The following is a 17,517-nucleotide window of genomic DNA, read 5'->3' as shown; positions in this document are numbered from 1 at the left end:
TCATCCAGCTTCTCGATTCTTCCATTCCTGGCTCGCTGTCCCAGACCCTGCCTGTCTGTCAATTTCCCCGTCCCCGAGGCTCCCAACACTCTTGAGCGACCGGGCGTCAGAGCACCGACACATGTGTCCTATGGGCCGGGCGCTCCCAAGGGGATCATTTAGGCCGCCCTCGCGCTCGCACTCGTTCAGGGTAGAGCCTGCAGCCCCTCGGGGCGCCCAGCGGGGAGGGGCAGCTGGGCCTAGGCCTTGGCCATCAGTCCGAAAAGGCCAGGTTGTGGAGCACACATGCGGCTCGGAAGCAATTACTTAGTCCTCTCCACCCCGCCTCCTTTCAAGCACCCTGAGGTCGAGGTCACTGTGTTGCAGGAAGGGAGACCCCTCCCAGGGCCTGAGAGCGGGCTCTTGTCTAACATTCAGAAATGAACTTTCCGACGAGACACACGTGCTGACAGAGCAAGAGACTTTATTGGGAAGGGGCGCCCAGGCGCGGAGCAGGCGGGTAAGGGACCCCAGGAGGACGGCTCTGCCACGTGGCTCGCAGTCTCGGGTTTTATGGTGATGGGATTACTTTCTGGGTTGTTTCTGGCCGATCATTCTGACTCAGGGAACTTTCTGGTGGCACGTGCAACCGCTCAGCCAAGATGGGTTCCAGCGAGGAGGATTCTGGGAGGTTGGTAGGACATGTGGACTGGCGTCTCCTCTCTCCTTTTGACTTTTCCTGTATTCTTCCGGTTGGTGGTGGCTTGTTAGTTCCGTGTTCCTTACCAGGATCTCCTGTCGTAAAATAACTCATGCAAACTGTTACTGTCTTTGCCTGGCCAGGGCAGGCGGTTTCAATCAGTGTTTCCCCTAACAATTGTGCCCCATGGTGGGGTCCAGCTAGGAGAGGCTGGGAAAGGACAGCTGGAGATACTAACCCCTTTGGAAAGTTTCAGCCCCCTTGCACCGGAGGCCACCCTGAGTCTCTCCCACCGAGAGCTGAGGTATAGGGGGCTTTGTTGCAGGAGAGGGGAGTGGGTCCCAAGGCAAGGCCACTTTGGCCTCTGGCGGACCCAGTGGGTTGCGGGGCACTGCGGCACTCGAGGCCCATGCAGGGACCATACCCCGAGGAGCCTCTTGGCCTCAGGGTCTCTGTCCACCAGCCCCACCCTGCCCAGGTTCACACTGCAGCAGCTGGGCCCAGCCCCTTATCCATGTCGAATGGGAAGGATCTGGTGTTGGTTCTATGTTCCTCCACCTTCCTCTGCTTCCGTGTGTGCCACTTCCAGGCCTGGCAGGTCTCATGTTACTGAAGAGCCAGACTTTAAGCGGAGACTCCCAGTGTTGTATCCCCAGCACCGTGTCCCCCGCAGAGCCAGGAGCCCTGTGTGTGCCCACCCCTGGGCCCGTGGTCACCGTCTCACCCCCCTCTGCCCTACTCTCTGCCCCAGTGGGCATATCTGGAACCAGTTCTGCCTTCACCCCCCTAATCTATATTGAACATCAATCTGTGCTCTGAAGCAGGGGCAGCAGACACTGATCTCTGTGCTCCTAGGGCCCACAGTCCAGCCCAGGAAACAGAGGCGAACCAGTGAAAGCTTGGACGATGAGAGCAGGAAGGGGAAAAGCTGGGAGGAGACAAGCAGTGGAGGGCTACTGAGACTGAACAGTACTGGGGGAAGCAACCCGTGCAAAGGTCCTGAGGCCACAGTGGGAGGAGTGTGGGCAGAAACCCTGGGCCAGGGAAGGGCAGGTGCATGAGGAAGAACAGTAACAAGTTGAAGGAGAGGAAGGGGGCAGAGACTAAGCCTGTGAGCTGGTTATGGGCTTTGGCCTCTATTCCAGAGGTGATGGGATTCTGTGTCTTTCAGGAACAGCAGGGAGGCCAGTGAGGGTAAGCAGAGGGGTTGAGTTTATCCAGGTGAGCTACTGAGAGAGAGGCATGTGAATCAAGGGGCGTGCAAGGGAGGGGTGGCAGTGATTGTGGAATCTAAACCAGATGAGGAGAGGGTGTCGACACGTCATCCTGGGGCTCTGGGGCGCTGGAGTCAGCAGTGAGCTGGGAGGGGTGATGGCCAGGGAACCGGGTGTTGAACCGAGATGCCGGGGTGGGGTTGGGGGGTTACTGGAGGTGACAGGGTCCAGGGCGTCGTTGAGGCAGAGGATGAGGTCACTGGCAGGAAGAAGAGGTCAGCACCGAGGGGCAGGGAGCTGAAGGGTGGCCCACGGGGATATCGAGGCCACCAGGAGTTCAGGCCTGATGCAGCGGTGCGGCGACGCCTCGGCGAGGGCTGGGGTGGGGGGTGGGTGCGGCCGATGGGCGATGGACGCGTCAGCCAGGGCTCTTGGGGGGAGCAGGGGGAAGGGGCTGCAGGCTGCAGCAGGAAGAGGGGTCGTGGCACTTCCAGGCCTGGGGGCGAGGGGGGAGAGAAAAAGCAGCCCCCCGGAGAAGGCTGGCGGGACGGGAGCAGGGAGGGGAGAGCAAAGGCTGAGTGATGCGGCTGAGGGCGTGGGGGGAGGCTGGAGCCTGGCCCCGGGGGAGGGTGTCAGGACTGGGGGGCTTAACTCCTAAACAAGTGATGTGTGCTGGGAGGGGCTCATGCGAACAAGGGCTTGAGGCAGACCTGCTGGGGCAGGAGGTCAGAGCCGCAGCAGGGAGGCCAGACCACGAGGCAACTGAAACTGGCTACCGGAAAAAGACCAGGAAAAACAAAGGGTGAACATCAAGGTAGTAGAAAATGAGTGCAGTAAATATAGCAATGGTTTCTCTTCTGATAGTAGGAACAAGTGGTATTAGGTGAACTTGTACAGAACGGGAATGCTGGGACACCCAAGGGGTTCACAGGAGATTTACTACACAAGAAACGAGGCCTCGCCAGAAAAGTCACGCAAATTAAACAATGAAAACGTAAATTCAGGGTTTTTGGGTTTTTTTTTTTTTTTTTTTTTTACATTTTATTATAGAAAATATCAGACATGCACAAAAGTGTAGAGAGTCAGACCATGTGACTGTCACCACCACCACCACCTAAGACCAGTTCAAGGCCAGACTGGTTTCCTTTTTGCCCTCCCCCCATTGCAAAGCGCCACTCTTCTCTTAGGAGCTAAACAAAGACAGGAGAGCAGGCGGCCTGGCTGTTGTGTGATGGAGCCCCAGCCTCGTGCTCTGAGTCCGTCCGGCCCTACCTGGGGGCACCAGAGGTATGACTGGGCCCCGCCCCCTTCCTGTTTGGGGCAGGGTGTCCCCTTAGCCTCCTGCGTCCAGGGTCTCCAGCTGGCTATCTGAGAGGCCAGCTGCCCCAAAGTGGCCCAGATCCCTCCTCAGTCCAAGGGATCCAACTGCCCGACTCGCTCACAGCCTTGGTCTCATTCAGCCTGAGCCTGAGCTGGAACTCCCAAACGCTTCAGACGCCTCCGTGTTCCCGAGTCAACACAGGCATCTGCCCTATCCAGACACAGGCCACTAGTGTCCCCTACAGGACTGTTCTTTGGGGAGTTTTAAAGGAGACACGGTGTGAGGGGGAGCGGGCAGGAGAGTGAGCTCTGGGGGGGCGGAGGAAGGGGGGAGAAAATGACCAGAGGGACTGCAGGGCAGGGCTGCCTGGGCCACCAAGGGGTAGGCTCTGGCAGCAGGAGGTGGACTGCCACCCCTCCTACGCTCCACAGAAGCTTGGCATGTGGTGGCCTGGCAGCCCCGCACTTCCTGATACAGCGTGGACCTCCGGAACCTCACTTTCCTGTCCCCTCCATGGAGTTGCCACTTTCATTGAACCTTTGCTCTGGAACATCACGCCCCCATGGCTCCCCTCCAAACCCCTACCCCAGCTCTGTCCCAGAGAGATGACCATGCTCACTACATCCTCTCTGCTGCCCGACCGTCCACCTTCTCACTCTCCCAGGTCCCCTGAGGACCACGCTTCCTCAGCAAGGGCAGCGGGTCATTCTTCTGAACACTAGCTGGCCTCTTCCTGTCCCGTTGCCACTCCTAGGACTTTTCTCTGTGGTGCACACGTGACACACTGCCCCGATCGTCTTGCCAGGAGGGACTCTGGTCCCATTGCCTGCAGGGGACAACTTCAGCTGTCAGAGGCTCCAGGGGTTGCCCCTGGCCCCATGTGCCAGCCTTCTCGTGGTGGCTGGCATCCAACGGCTGGTCGATGCAGGAGCCAAAGGCCTGGCGTCTCAGCCTGATGCAGGCACCTCTAGGAGCTGTTCCGACCCCAGAGCCCTCGCAGAGGCACACTCTGCCTCAGTGTCTCCCTCTTGGAGAGCCCAGGCAGGGAGTTGAAGTCAGGAGTGGTCCAAGACTGCCTGGACTGAGGTAGACTCACTCACTGCCTGGCTGGCAGTGAGGACCCGCCACGGCTGCACGTGGGGCACGGACAGTCCGGGGCACAAAGCCAAGGTCCAGCGGTTAAAACTTTCCCCCGTAGTGAGCGGGGATCACACAGCAGGAAGGGACGCACCAGCGGCTGGAGGGCCTGGTGTTTCAAACGTGCAGGAGCAACAGTCGCGATTGAGGCCGTGGTTCAGCTCTGGTGAACCTCCAACAGAAGGGTGATGACAAGCCGAGAGCCTGGCCTAGCCACGGAAAGCCCAGCCCCTTGGTGGCAGCTCCCAGCTCTGCAGCCAAAGTGCAGAGAGTGCTGAGGGTCAGGCCTCGACTTAAGCATCAGAGTAGCTGAGCTCCAGAGAAACTTGGAGAGTGTCCACTTCCAGCACAGAGTGCAGTTACAGGAACCAAATTTACCATCCCACCTGAAACAGCTAAAAAACTAGGCAAAATAGGGCTTCCCTGGTGGCTCAGTGGTTGAGAATCCGCCTGCCAATGCAGGGGACACGGGTCTGAGCCCTGGTCTGGGAAGATCCCACATGCCGTGGAGCAGCTAAGCCTGCGAGCCACAACTACTGAGCCTGTGCTCTAGAGCCCGTGAGCCACAGCTACTGAAGCTCCCGCACCTAGAGCCCGTGCTCCGCAACAAGAGAAGCCACCGCGATGAGAAGCCCGTGCACCGCAACAAAGAGTAGCCCCCGCTCCCCGCAACTAGAGAAAGCCCGTGAGCAGCAACGAAGACCCAACGCAGCCATAAATTAATTAATTAATTTTAAAAAATAACAAAAGGGAGGAGGGACACAAACAGGTTCCCATTCAAAAAAAAAAACTAGGCAAAATAGATGAAGCAATGGATCTCAAGACATTGGACATCAGCAATGAAGGACAGTGACCCCTGAGAGATGACAAACAAGGTGAGCCCTATGATCCCCCAGGTCACTGCCTAGAGAGTGTGTCCAGGCTGTGGCACAGGTGGGCCACCCGGGCAGACTCCCCAAGGTCAGAGACAGAGCTGGGTGTCTGGGAAGGCCGGGGTGGCCAGAATTCGCAGGACAGAGTACCAGGGAGTACTTTCAAGAAGAATTTGGAGAAAATATTTCCAACCTAGAACTTGCTGGGCTGGAAAGTAAGGTCTTTTTCATTCCTAGTCTTTCTGGCTTTGCAAAAGGTTCTCAGATTAAGAGATGGGCTCTGGGCCATGATCAAATCCAGCCCCACCAGTGAAATGTGCTCTCAGTGTGAAGAAAGTCAAGGGTGTGTCTGTAATACTCACATCCAGGCGCTAAAGGACACAAGGCAGCGTTCTGTAAACCCTCCCAGCTAGACAGAAGGGCTTCTAAGAATCTCAAGCACATTGTAGACAGGACCCCGACTTGCAGCTGAATTAGAGTGGGCTCTTCCTCGAACAGATCTCTAGGTGTGAATCTTGTTTAATTGAGTGGGTTATAATTTGATACATAGAAAACCTACATGTTTTTTAAAGGAGTCATACTAGCTTGGCCTAAAAGAGATAGAGATCCCTCAAAATGAAGAGACCTCGGCTTCAAAATTTCTGTAGGCAGAAAGTAGGTGAAGAACGTGGGCCTTTCCTATGGAAAAGGAAGGATGACTCAGGAGAGAGCCAAGAAGCTAGAGGGTGGAGTCAAGAGCCTCTGAGAGGGGGACTTCCCTGGTGGACCAGTGGTGAAGAATCCACCTTCCAATGCAGGGGATGCGGGTTCGACCCCTGGTCGGGGAACTAAGATCCCACATGCCGCAGGGCAACTAAGCCCGCGTGCCACAACTAGAGAAGAGACTATGCACCACAACAGAGAGCCCGCGTGCCGCAACTAAGAGCCAATGCGGTCAAAAATAAATAAAATAAATAAATCATCTTAAAAAAAACAAAGGCCCTCTGAGAGCAACTGGGAAACTGCTACCAGACCACAAATGGATACTGACTGAGGAGGCTTTCCCGCTCCAACTTATGCTCATCTGCATTTCAGAATTTCTATTGCCCATAATTGCCACACACCTTTCACCCCTTCCTTTTTTTTTTTTTTTTTCCCCAGCTGTGTGGCTTTCAGGATCTTAGTTCCCCAATCAGGAATTGAACCTGGGCCACGGCAGTGAAAGCCTGGAATCCTAACCACTAGGCAATCAGGGAATTCCCACCCCTTCCTTTTATTAACTAAAGTTTTTTTTAGTTAAAAAAAGTGTTGGGTCTTTATTGCTGCGCGTGGGCTTTCTCTAGTGGCAGCGAGCGGGGGCTACTCTTCGTTGTGGTGCGAAGGCTTCTCGTTGCGGTGGCTTCTTTTGTTGCAGAGCACCGGCTCTAGGCGTGTGGGCTCAGTAGTTGTGGCTTGCAGGCTCTAGAGCACAGGCTCAGTAGTTGTGGTGCACGGGCTTAGTTGCTCCGCGGCATGTGGGATCTTCCCGGACCAGAGCTCGAAGCCGTGTCCCCTGCATTGGCAGGAGGATTCTTAACCACTGTGCCACCAAGGAAGTCCTAAACTTTTCATTTTAGCATACATTTAGATTTACAGAAAAGTTGGAATGATAATACAGAGACTATCTGTATACTCTTCCCTCATTTTCCCCTAATGTTAATATCTTACATGTCAATGATACATTTGTCCCAACCAAGAAACCAACATTGGTCCATTGCCATTAACTGATCTCCAGGCATTATTTGGATTTCACCAGTTTTTCTACTAACATCCCCTTTCGGTTCCAGCGACCAATTCAAGGTACTGCCTTCCAAGGAGTTCCCTGGCAGTCCAGTGGGTTAGGACTCAGCGCTTTCACTGAGGTGGCCCAAGTTCAATCCCTAAGATCCCCCAAGCCATGAGGTGCAGCCAAAAAATAAATAAATAAAGATACTGCCTTCCATTTAGTGACTATGTCTCCTTAGTCTCCTGCGATCTGCGACAGCTTCTCAGTCTTTCCTTCTTTTTCATGACCGTGACAGCACTGAGGAGTGCTGGTCTATTTTATAGAATGTCCCTCTGCTGGGGTTTGTCTGATGCTCTCTTCCTTTATTTTTTTTTTTAATTTGGCTCCACCCGGTCTTTCTCTGTTGCAGTGTGCAGGATCTTTGGTTGCGGCATGTGGGATCTTTAATTACTGCATGTGGGCTCTCAGCTGTAGCATGCAGGATCTAGTTCCCTGAACAGGGATTGAATCCGGACCCCCTGCATTGGGAGCACGGAGTCTTAACCGCTGGACCACCAGGGAAGCCCCTGATGCTCTCTTCTGATAGGCCTGGGTTGTTTGTTGGGTGCTGTGGTCTTCTCACTGCATCATAGCCAAGGGTACATGATGTCAATGTGACTTACCACTGGAGATGTTAACCTCGGTCATTTGTTTAAGGTGGTGTCTGCCAGGTTTTCCTACTGAAAAGTTCTGTTTTTCCTTTTCCAAACTGTATTCTTTGGAAGCGAGTCATTAACTCCAGCCCACACTCAAGGCTCCTCCGTATTTTAACAGAAATGTCTGTTGAAGATATTCTGTCCCTGTCTCATTCGTGTACTTTGTGTGTTCAGGGAAAGAGAGCTTATATTTTAGTTCACAGGTCTCTGCACTGAGGACCCACACAGGTGGGCTGCACCCAAGAAAGGACAACTGAGAAACCTCACCTGCTCGTGGACCTGACTTAGACGCAAGATCCTGGACTTGAGGTCTGAGCTGGGTTCTGGGATGGGATGAGATGCTGGAGGTCTTAGGAGGGGCCAGAGGGTTGTCAGTGGTGAGCTGCTTACGTTTGTGGCTCCCAGGACGCTCCTAGTGTTCACGCACTTGGTAGACCCTTCCCAGGCTGGCTTTGGGTTTGGCCATGTGACTTGCTTGTCCACTGGGACATTAGTATGAGCAGTGCACGCTGAGGCTTAATGTGATGGTGGCCCACTGTGTCTTTTAACATTCCCTCTTGCAAACCAGAAGCAAGATGGTCTGCTGAATGATGAGATACTACTTGAAAAGAGGCCCTGGAGAATAGGGGTCATCTTGGACATTCTGGCCCCAACTGAGATCCCAGCTGATGCAGCCCCATGAGCAATCCCACCTGCACACACGGCGTGGAACCGCCCAGCTGAGCCCAGCCACCCACAAAACCATGAGAACCAGGGCATCGTTGCTGTTTTAAGCACCTAAGATTACGGTGGTTGGTTATGTAGCAACAGAAAAGCCGCTTGTCCTTCACCCTCGAGTCCTGCTTTCACTCCCTGCCTTCCTAGCTTGGGTCCCACACTCCAGAATTTTCATCACTCCCTTGCCCCCCACACTCTTATTGTATTGTCTTGGCTAAGCCCCAACGCTTGCGAGAGCAAACTATCTGCCTACTCCACACCTGCATCCAAGCAGCAAAACTTCGTTAGAAAAAAACATAAAACCGTACTTACTGGCCATTTAAATTTATAACACACAAGTGGGCTCTGCACAGGCCAGACAATCTTACTGTGTTTTCCTCATCCAGTTACTCTCCTGTGCTCTGGAAAGACTGTTTCACATTTTGTCTCTTTCCTTTGAAGCCTCCTAATCTCCACCTCACCCACCTGCCCACATACCCACCCTCAGAAAGCTGATAACATTCTTTATTAGTGAGAATTGGGGCTTGGCTGCAAGTGTTAGAAAACTCCAAACAAAATGGCTAAAACCGTAGAAGTTTTCTTCTTTTGCAGAGTCTAACAGAAGCCATCTAGAGTTGGCAGGACAGCTACACAATCATCAAGCTCCAAGAGTCTATCTTGTTGCTCTGCCATCCTCAACACATACACTCTACCTCATGATCTGAGATGGCTGCTTGAGCTCCAGTCATCATGGATGCATTCCAGACCACAGAAAGAAGAAAATGGCAAAGATAGGGAAACTTCTCCCTTCAAGGACACTTTTAGACCTGATACATACCAATTCTTCTTTTTTTTAAGTATAATTGACCTACAACACTGTGTTAGTTCCAGGTGAACAACATAGTGATTCAATATTTCTATACATTAAAAAATGATCCCCAGGATAAGTCTAGTTACCATCTGTCATCATACAAAGTTATTATGGTATTATTGATTATATTCCCCAGGCTGTATATTTTATCCCCATGATTCATTTATTTTGTAACTGGAAGTTTGTACCTCTTACTCTCCCTCACCTGCTTCACTCATCCCCCACCCCTCTCCCCTCTGGCAACCACCCGTTTATTCTCTGTTTCTATGACTCTGTTTCTGTTTTGTTTTGTTTGTTCATTTGCTTTGCTTTTTTCAGATTCCACGTATAAGTGAAACCATACAGAATTTGTCGTTCCCTGTCTGACTTGTTTCACTTACCATAATACCCTCTAGGTACATCCATGTTGTCACAAATGGCAAGATTTCATTCTTTTTTATGGCTGAATAATACTCCATTGTATATATGTACCACATCTTCTTTATCCATTCACCTATTGATGGGTACTTAGGTTGCTTCCATATCCTGACTATTGTAAATAATGCTGCAATGAACATACGATGTATATATTTTTTCAGATTAGTATTTTTCTTCCTTCTGAAAAATACTTGGAAGTGGAATTGCTGGATCATATGGTAGTTTTATTTTGAGGAACCTCCATACTGTTCCCCATAGTGTAGGAGGGTTCACTTTTCTCCAAACCCTCTCCAGCATTTGTTGTCTGTAGACTTTTTTTAAAATTAATTTATTTATTTTTGGCTGCGTTGGGTCTTTATTGCTGCACGCAGGCTTTCTCTAATTGCAGCGAGTGGGAGCTACTCTTCATTGCAGTGCGCGGGCTTCTCATTGCGGTGGCTTCTCTTGTTGTGGAGCACAGGCTCTAGGCGCGCAGGCTTCAGTAGTTGTGGCACGTGGGCTCAGTAGTTGTGGCTGGCGGGCTCTAGAGAGCAGGCTCAGTAGTTGTGGCGCACGGGCTTAGTTGTTCCATGGCATGTGGGATCTTCCCGGACCAGGGCTCAGACCCGTGTCCCCTGCATTGGCAGGCGGATTCTTAATCACTGCGCCACCAGGGAAGCCCTTGTAGACTTTTTAACGAAGGCCATCCTGACCAGTGTGAGGTGGTACCTTACTGTAGTTTTGATTTGCATTTCTCTAATAATTAGTGATGTTGAGCATCTTTTCCTGTGCCTGTTAGCCCTCTGTATGTCTTCTTTAGAAAAATCTCTATTCATGTCCTCTGCCCATTTTCGAATCGAGTTGTTTGTTTTTGACGTTGTGTTGTATGAGTTCATTGTATATTTTGGATATTAACTCCTACTCAGATATATCATTTGCAAATATATTTTCCCATTCAGTAGGTGGCCTATTCATTTTGTTGGACGTGCAAAAGCTTTTTAGGTTGATGTAGTCCTATTTGTTTATTTTTGCATTTGTTTCTCTTGCCTGAGGAGACATAGCCAAAAAAAAAAAAATTGCTAAGAATGATGACAAAGAGGATACTGCCAATGTTTTCTTCTAGGAGATTTATGGTTTCAGGTCTTACATGTAAGTCTTTAATCCATTTTAGTTTATTTTTGTATATGGTGTGAGAAAGTAATCCAGGTTGATTCTTATGCATGTAGCTGTCCAGTTTTCCCCACACCATATTGAGGAGACTGTCTTTTCCTCCTTGTGTATTCTTGCCTTCTTTGTCATGGATTAACTGACCTTGTACACATGGATTTATTTCTGGGCTCTCTATCCTGTTCCATTAATCTATATTTCTGTTTTTGTGCCAATACCATACTGTTTTGATGACTGGAGCTATGTAGTATAGTTTGAAATCAGGGAGTGTCAATGCTCCAGCTTTGTTCTCTTTCTCAAGATTGTTTTGACTATTTGGGGTCTTTTATGTTTCCATACACATTTTAGGCATACTTTGTGAATGGGTATGTGAAGAATGCCATTGGTATTTTGATAGGGATTGCATAGAATCTGTAAACTGATTTGGGTGGTGTGGACATTTTAACAATATTAATCCTTCCAATCCATGAACACAGTATATCTTTCTATTTGTTTGTGTATTTATTTATGTGGTTGCTCTGGGTCTTAGCTGCAGCAGGTGGGCTCCTTAGTTGCAGCTCGCTGGCTCCTTTGTTGCGGCTCACCAGCTTCTTAGTTGCAACAGGCAGGCTCCTTAGTTGTGGCATGTGGGCTCCTTATTTGTGGCATATGAACTCTTAGTTGTGGCATGCATGTGGGATCTAGTTCTCTGACCAGGGATCGAACCCAGGCCCCCTGCATTGGGAGCCCAGAGTCTTAACCACTGTGCCACCAGGGAAGTCCCTCATCTTCAATTTTTTTCATCAGTGTCTTATAGTTTTCTGAGCATAGGTATTTTACCTTCTTAATTAGGTTTATTCCCAGCTATTTAATTCTTTTTAATGCAATTGTAAATGGGATTGTTTTACTTTCTCTTTCTGACAGTTCTTTGTTAGCGTATGGAAATGCAACAGACTTCTGTATATTAATTTTGATGTTGCAACTCTACTGAATGCATATATTAGTTCTAATAGTTTTTTGGTGGTGTCTTAAGAATTTTTTATGTGTAGCATCATGTCATCTGTAAACAGCAACAGTTTCATTTCTTCCTTTCCAATTTGGATTACTTTTAAATATTTTTCTTCTCTGATTGCTCTGGCTAGGACTTCCAATACTATGTTAAATAGAATTGGTGAGAGTGGGCATCCTTGTCTTGTTCCTGATCTTAGAGGAAACACTTTCAGTTTTTCACCATTGAGTATAATGTTAGCTGTGGGCTTATCATATATGGCCTTTATAATGTTGAAGCAGGTTGCCTCTATACCCACTTTGTTGAGAGTTTTTATCAAAAATGGATGTTGAGGACTTCCCTGGTGGCACAGTGGTTAAGAATCTGCCTGCCAATGCAGGGGACACGGGTTCAAGCCCTGGTCTGGGAAGATCCCACATGCCGCGGAGCAACTAAGCCCGTGCACCACAACTCCTGAGCCTGCACTCTAGAGCCCGCAAGCCACAACTACTGAAGCCCACGAACCACAACTACCAAAGCCCGTGTGCCTAGAGACTGTGCTCCACAACAAGAGAAGCCACTGAAATGAGAAGCCCATGCACTGCAACAAAGAGTAGCACCCGCTTGCTGCAACTAGAGAACACCCACGTGCAGCACTGAAGATCCAATGCAGCCAAAAATAATAAATAAATTAAAAATAAATTTAAAAAAAAAGGATGTTGAATTTTGTCAAAAGATTTTTCCACATCTATGGAGATGATCATATGATTTTTATTCTTCAATTTGTCGATGTGGTGTATCACATTGATTAATTTGTGGATATTAAACCATCCTTGCATCCCTGGGATAAATCCCACTTGATCATTGTGTATGATCCTTTTAATATATTGTTGGATTTGGTTTGCTAATATATTATTGAGGATAAATCTCTGCTCATCAGGGATATTGGCCTGTGAGTTCCTGTTTTTGTAGAGTCTTTGTTCCTTCATTTGGAACATATTCCTTTGTAGCCTCATTTGCCCAATTCTCCGTTTTTATTTCTGTGTATTAGGTAGGTCAGTTATGTTTCCTGATCTTGGAAAAGTGGCTTATGTTGGAGATGTCCTATGCGACCCACCCAGCAGCACACTCCCCTCTGGTCACCAGAGCTGTATGCTCTAGGGCTGCCCTCTGTGTGGGCTGCAAGGGCCCTTCTGTTGTGGCAGGGCCTGCTACTGTGGGCACACTAGTAGATGGGGCTGGCCCCTGGACCAGTTGGCTGCCAGACCTTGCCTCATGCAGAGGGTGCAGGTTCACTGGTGGGTGGGGCTGGCTGTGGGGCACAGGGGATCCCAGGTCTGCTGCCAACCTGCTGGTGGGTGGGGCTGGATGCCTACACACCTGGCTGTTCAGCCTACTGGCTGGTGGGCAGGTAAGCCCCCAGCACTAATGGGTGCACTTGGTTTAATGTTCTTGTGCTGCCATGTGGAAATTCTTAATAACTTTTTAACAAGGACCTCTGCATTTTCAGTTTGCATGGGGCCCTGCAAATTATGCAGCTGGTTCTGGTTCCAGGGACACTCAGCTGATACAATGCACAAAGACCTGGGTCGTGAGCATGGCCCTGAGGAAAAATGCTGACGGGGAGACCCAGGTGCCTTCTCTGCTCCCACAGCAGCTTCCAGCACCCAGGAGGCAAGAACACCCGCTGGACAGGGAACGTGGGACTGGGGTTCCAGCAGGCAGGCAGGAGCACGCTCCGGTGATATGGTGGGTCTACTCCCCAGCAGGCCTTGAGCTCTGGCCTAGAGCTCCGCAGGGGAAACTCCACTAGTGTCCAGTGCAGGATCCACCCCTAGGCACAGTGCTGGACCTTCGGCGGTGCCCCCATCCCATTGCTGATTGGACTAGAACAGCACCTGACCCAGACTGGACCGATCAGATTCTGACTCCTGGATTCTGCTCATTGGTCAGCACTTCTGAAGCCTGGAAGGACCAGTTCACTGCTACTGACCAAGAGAGGCAGTGTGTCCCACACATGTTCTAGAGGCCTGGCTACTTGTCACCCTCAGCCCCACTGCGACCCCCGTCTTCCAACCCAAACTCCGGGGTTGCTCCCTGAAAGGCTCCCTGAGGCCCTGCGAGGTGTGCACCACGGGAGGGCGCTGGGGCGGCAGCCCCCACCGCACGGAGGAAATGAGCAGGCTTGAAGCAGGAGCTCGCTTTATTGAGAAGGCCAGTGGTCAGGTGGAGGTGGGAGATCGGAGGGGAAGGGAGAATGCAGTCCCGGGGTCGGGGAGGGGTGGGCGCCAGCTGGCAGCATCACAAGTCCTGGGCTGACTTGTGTGAGCTCTGCTTGTCCTAGGCACCGGTCTTGTGCAGCAGGATGCCCGGGCTGAAGGCGGCCCCCGGCGGCCAGTGGCGGACCACGTGCCGGTACGACGTGGCCCGGCAGTCAAAGTAGTTAATGTTGAGCTTCCGGGCAATATGACGGCCGAGGTATTCCATTTGCTGTGCGAGCGGGTGGCGGTCAGCTGTTGCCTGAACAAGAGCTGCGCCGGAGGCGTCCCCTCCCCTAGGCCAGACCGCACCTCCAGCCCTGCTCGTCAGCCCCGGGCACCCTCTCCGCTGGCTCCCAGCTCGAGGGCCTGGGCCAGGACCCCGTTGTACGCACTCTCCACCTGCGAAATGGCCCTATCTTAAGACCCTAAACAGTGGCTGGCGTCATGTTGAACCAAGGAGGGGAAGGGAGCGTGTCTGGGACCCCTTGGCGGGCTGGGAGGGACCCACCTCGTAGCGCTCCGACAGCTGCACCAGCACCAGCGGCTCCAGCTTGTGGCCGCACAGAACCAGCTGGAAGAAGCACCTTCCGTAGGCTGGCAAGCGGCAAGGCTCTCAGCCCCAGGCCTCTGGAGAGCCGGGGGCGGGGCTCCGGGGGGCGGGGCTCCGGGGGCGGGCTCCGGGGGCGGGGCTTGGGCCAGTGGTCTGCTCCTCCCCACTCCACGTGGCTTCCCCTTCCCCCGCACGCCCTCCCCCAGCCCGCTGCCCGCCCCGTGCATCACCATCGGAGCTGAGCGCCATGCGCACGTAGACCAGGTGCACGGGGCCCTGACACACGGTGCGGCCCTGGATGGAGAAGTGGTACACGCCGCGCACGTGGTTCAGCACCAGGCGGCGCCGCGGCAGCGACGAGATCATGAGCCACAGGCCCGCGGCCACGCCGCAGGCAGGGAAGCCCCAAGTCTCCTGCCTCTGCACCTGTGGGCGCCGCGGGGACTTTCTGAGCCGCCGCGGGACCCGGGGCCGGGGCACCGAGTGGGGGTCCGGCCCCCAGGGTGGGAAGGCCGTGGGGGGCGGGCCCAGGAGCTCAGACCTCGCTCACAAGCCCGAAGCTGACGAGGAAGACGCAGACGATGAAGAGCAGCGTCCCCTTCCACAGCGTGTCCAGGTAGTACTCGAGCACGAAGACTGGGGGCGGCGCGGCAGAGGCGCGTGAGGATACCGGGCCCCTGCTCGCAGCCCGAGGTGGAAGTGCCAGGGCTTGGGCCCGGAACTGCCCGCCGGCCGCAGGGCCTCGGCCGCTGTCGGGGTCCAGCCTGCAGTTCCAGCGCCCGCGAAGGCCGCAGCCACCCCGGCCCCGCCCCGTTCAGATTCCAGTCCCCGCCCCGCGTCCCCGCTCCTCCGGGTTCTGGTCCCCTGGCAACTGAGTGTCGCCCTCACCGTTGGGCTGCTGCTGCGTGAACGGGTAGAAACTGTTGTTCTTGAGGCGCCTGGCCAGGTTGCGCTCGGTGCAGAAGAGCCCTTGGGCCCAGAGCTGGAAGGGCTTGCTGCCGGAGGTCGTAGGCAGGCCGCTGACCCGGCCCTTGGGGGCCTGGGTCGGGTACAGACCGTCAGCTGTGCGGCTCGTCTGTTGCCACTGCCCACTGCTCACAGCCACACTCGTACCTGGGAGAATAAAGCCTTCAGGGTTGCGGTCCAGGAAGGAGCAGTTCTCAGGCGAAGGCAGGGGAGCGACACCAAGTGGCGGTCTAGGCTGGGCTACGCCGGCTTCCAGAAGCTTCTGGGCTACGCCGGCTTCTAGAAGCTCTGGGCGGTGGTTCTAGAAGGGCCGCCCTGTTGGTCTTCCCTTCTCCAGGGAGTCGCCCGGCCCGGCCCTGCGGTGGGCGTGCACTTCCTCCGCTAGGCCCCACCCCACCGGAGGCCCCCTGTTCACCCTGGTTCACAGTCCTCACCTGAAGCGTGGGCTAGTGGGACAGCCCAGGCCTGAGCTGGAGAGGAATCTGTAGGCAGGGGCCCCACCGCGAGCCCCGTGGCTGAGCATGGCCTCCCCTTCTCCACTGCCGCCTCTGCCCGGGTCAGAGCCTCACATACAGACAGCTCACCTTGTGTCCCTGAGGGTGGAAAGCACAGACACACACACACACACACACAGTCCAAGATTTGAGCCCAGGAGCCTCACATACAAACACAGCTCACCTTAGTGTCCCTGAGGGTGGAAAGCACACACACACACTCACACTCAGTCCAAGATTTGAGCCCAGGATTGAGCAGGCAAGGCATGGCCACAGGCTGACTCAGGAGCCCTGGGGGGCTGCCCCCAATGCCACAACACACAGGTTCTGGACCAGCTGTAGCCCCAAGTAGTTCCCTCAGGGACAACCCCTAGCCTCTCACTGGGATCCCAAAGACCACACATGAGCTCCTAAAAATGTTTTATTGTAACAAAACGCTCACACATTCAAAAATGGGAAAGGGGTCAGGGCAGGGCTGGCTGGCTGCAGCTGCCTAGCTGGGAGCGGGCAGGCTGGTGAGCAGCTGCTGCAGGCACCACTGGACTTCCTCTGGGCCCCGGTAGACCCGCTTCAGGCCCCGGGGAAGGCAGCGGCAGGACTCCAGGTTGAGGTACAGCAGACCCGGGCAGTTGCTGATCACAGAGCTGTGGGAGCAGTGCAGGCCACGGGAGGTTGAGCCACTGGCCCCAAGAAGACCTAGGCGCAGCATGGCTGAGCCAGTCTAAGGAGTCCTCTCTACCCTTGCACCGCAGCTGGCTCTGCCACCTACAGCCATTAAGGCCCAAGCCCAGTACCCTTGGTGTCCCTAAGGCCAACCCCAAGCAGGGGCTGGGCCAGTATGGGCTCCCTTTTCAGACCCCTGGAGCTGGCAAGCCAGGCAGGATAGGGGATCAAGCCATACTGGCTCCAAGGAACCGGCAGGGGTGGGGATGCTGACCTGACTGTGCTTGCTGTGACCCGGGTGCCCCGGAGGTTGAGGGAGCACAGTGCCAGGTGCGAGCCCCCAGGGGCGCCTGAGAAGGCAGCTAAGGCCTGCTCCAGGTCCTTCTCACTGAAGCCCTGGCCACTCAAGTCCAGCTCCTGCAGAGTGTGGCACCACTTCTGAGTTAACAGAAGGCTGCCCTCCTTAGCTAGAGTCAGCCGGTCTGACATGCCATACAGGCCCAGGTGAAGCTGCTCCAGCTCTGGAGGTGAGAGGAATGGGCATGAGCTGTGGGGTGGGCAAGAATCCCCACATCCCACCTGCCCAGCCACCACCCGGGGAGTGCTGACCCTGACATGGAAGATCATGCAGGCCAGCAGGTGTGATTCGAGCACAGCCACGGAGATCCAGCAAGCGCAGGTGAGGGGAGCCGTGGAGCAGGCGGTCCAGGACCTCGTTGCTCACAAAGTTGCAGGTGGAGCTGGCAAGGCAGAGCTCCTCAAGGCTGGGGAAGCCTGGGCCAGGAGTCATCGCTCGCCCGGAAGGCTTGGGAAGCCACATCAGG

At 53.6% G+C, this 17,517-nt stretch overlaps 2 protein-coding genes across 2 annotated transcripts in view; both read right to left on the bottom strand.

Annotated features, from left to right (window-relative positions):
* CATSPERQ (catsper channel auxiliary subunit theta) lies at nucleotides 1-16,298 on the bottom strand. Its single transcript, XM_007464602.1, has 9 exons — nucleotides 16,256-16,298; nucleotides 15,459-15,683; nucleotides 15,112-15,206; nucleotides 14,801-14,996; nucleotides 14,529-14,614; nucleotides 14,108-14,249; nucleotides 2,207-2,354; nucleotides 2,106-2,152; nucleotides 1-197 (listed from the first exon to the last, which is right to left on the bottom strand). The coding sequence occupies exons 1-9, from the start codon at nucleotides 16,296-16,298 to the stop codon at nucleotides 1-3; spliced, it is 1,179 nt and encodes a 392-aa protein (XP_007464664.1).
* A 139-nt stretch (nucleotides 16,299-16,437) lies between these two features.
* Nucleotides 16,438-17,517, bottom strand: part of FBXL6 (F-box and leucine rich repeat protein 6) — a 3,058-nt gene continuing 1,978 nt past the window's right edge. The window contains 4 exon segments of the mRNA XM_007464541.1: nucleotides 16,438-16,535; nucleotides 16,538-16,674; nucleotides 16,968-17,214; nucleotides 17,303-17,517. The exon segment at nucleotides 17,303-17,517 is cut by the window's right edge and continues 23 nt beyond it. Coding sequence (XP_007464603.1) covers nucleotides 16,495-16,535; nucleotides 16,538-16,674; nucleotides 16,968-17,214; nucleotides 17,303-17,517 — 640 coding nt within the window. The 3' untranslated portion in view covers nucleotides 16,438-16,494.

The sequence above is a fragment of the Lipotes vexillifer genome, unplaced genomic scaffold (genome assembly GCF_000442215.2).
Source record: "Lipotes vexillifer unplaced genomic scaffold, Lipotes_vexillifer_v1.1 scaffold394, whole genome shotgun sequence".
NCBI lineage: Eukaryota > Metazoa > Chordata > Mammalia > Artiodactyla > Lipotidae > Lipotes > Lipotes vexillifer.
The sequence above is the reverse complement of the archived record's forward strand: the minus strand, read 5'-3'. Positions and strand labels throughout refer to the sequence as shown.

What these genes read in the sequence shown, in the direction of transcription:
- CATSPERQ (XM_007464602.1), bottom strand. Translation starts at nt 16,298, where the DNA reads ATGCCTTGCCTGCTCAATCCTGGGCTCAAATCTTGGACTGAGT. An exon ending in GCTCAAATCTTGGACTGAGT is followed by an intron (nt 15,684 to 16,255) that starts GTGAGTGTGTGT and finishes TTATTCTCCCAG; the next exon opens with GTACGAGTGTGGCTGTGAGC. An exon ending in CATGGCGCTCAGCTCCGATG is followed by an intron (nt 14,615 to 14,800) that starts GTGATGCACGGG and finishes GCCGCTTGCCAG; the next exon opens with CCTACGGAAGGTGCTTCTTC.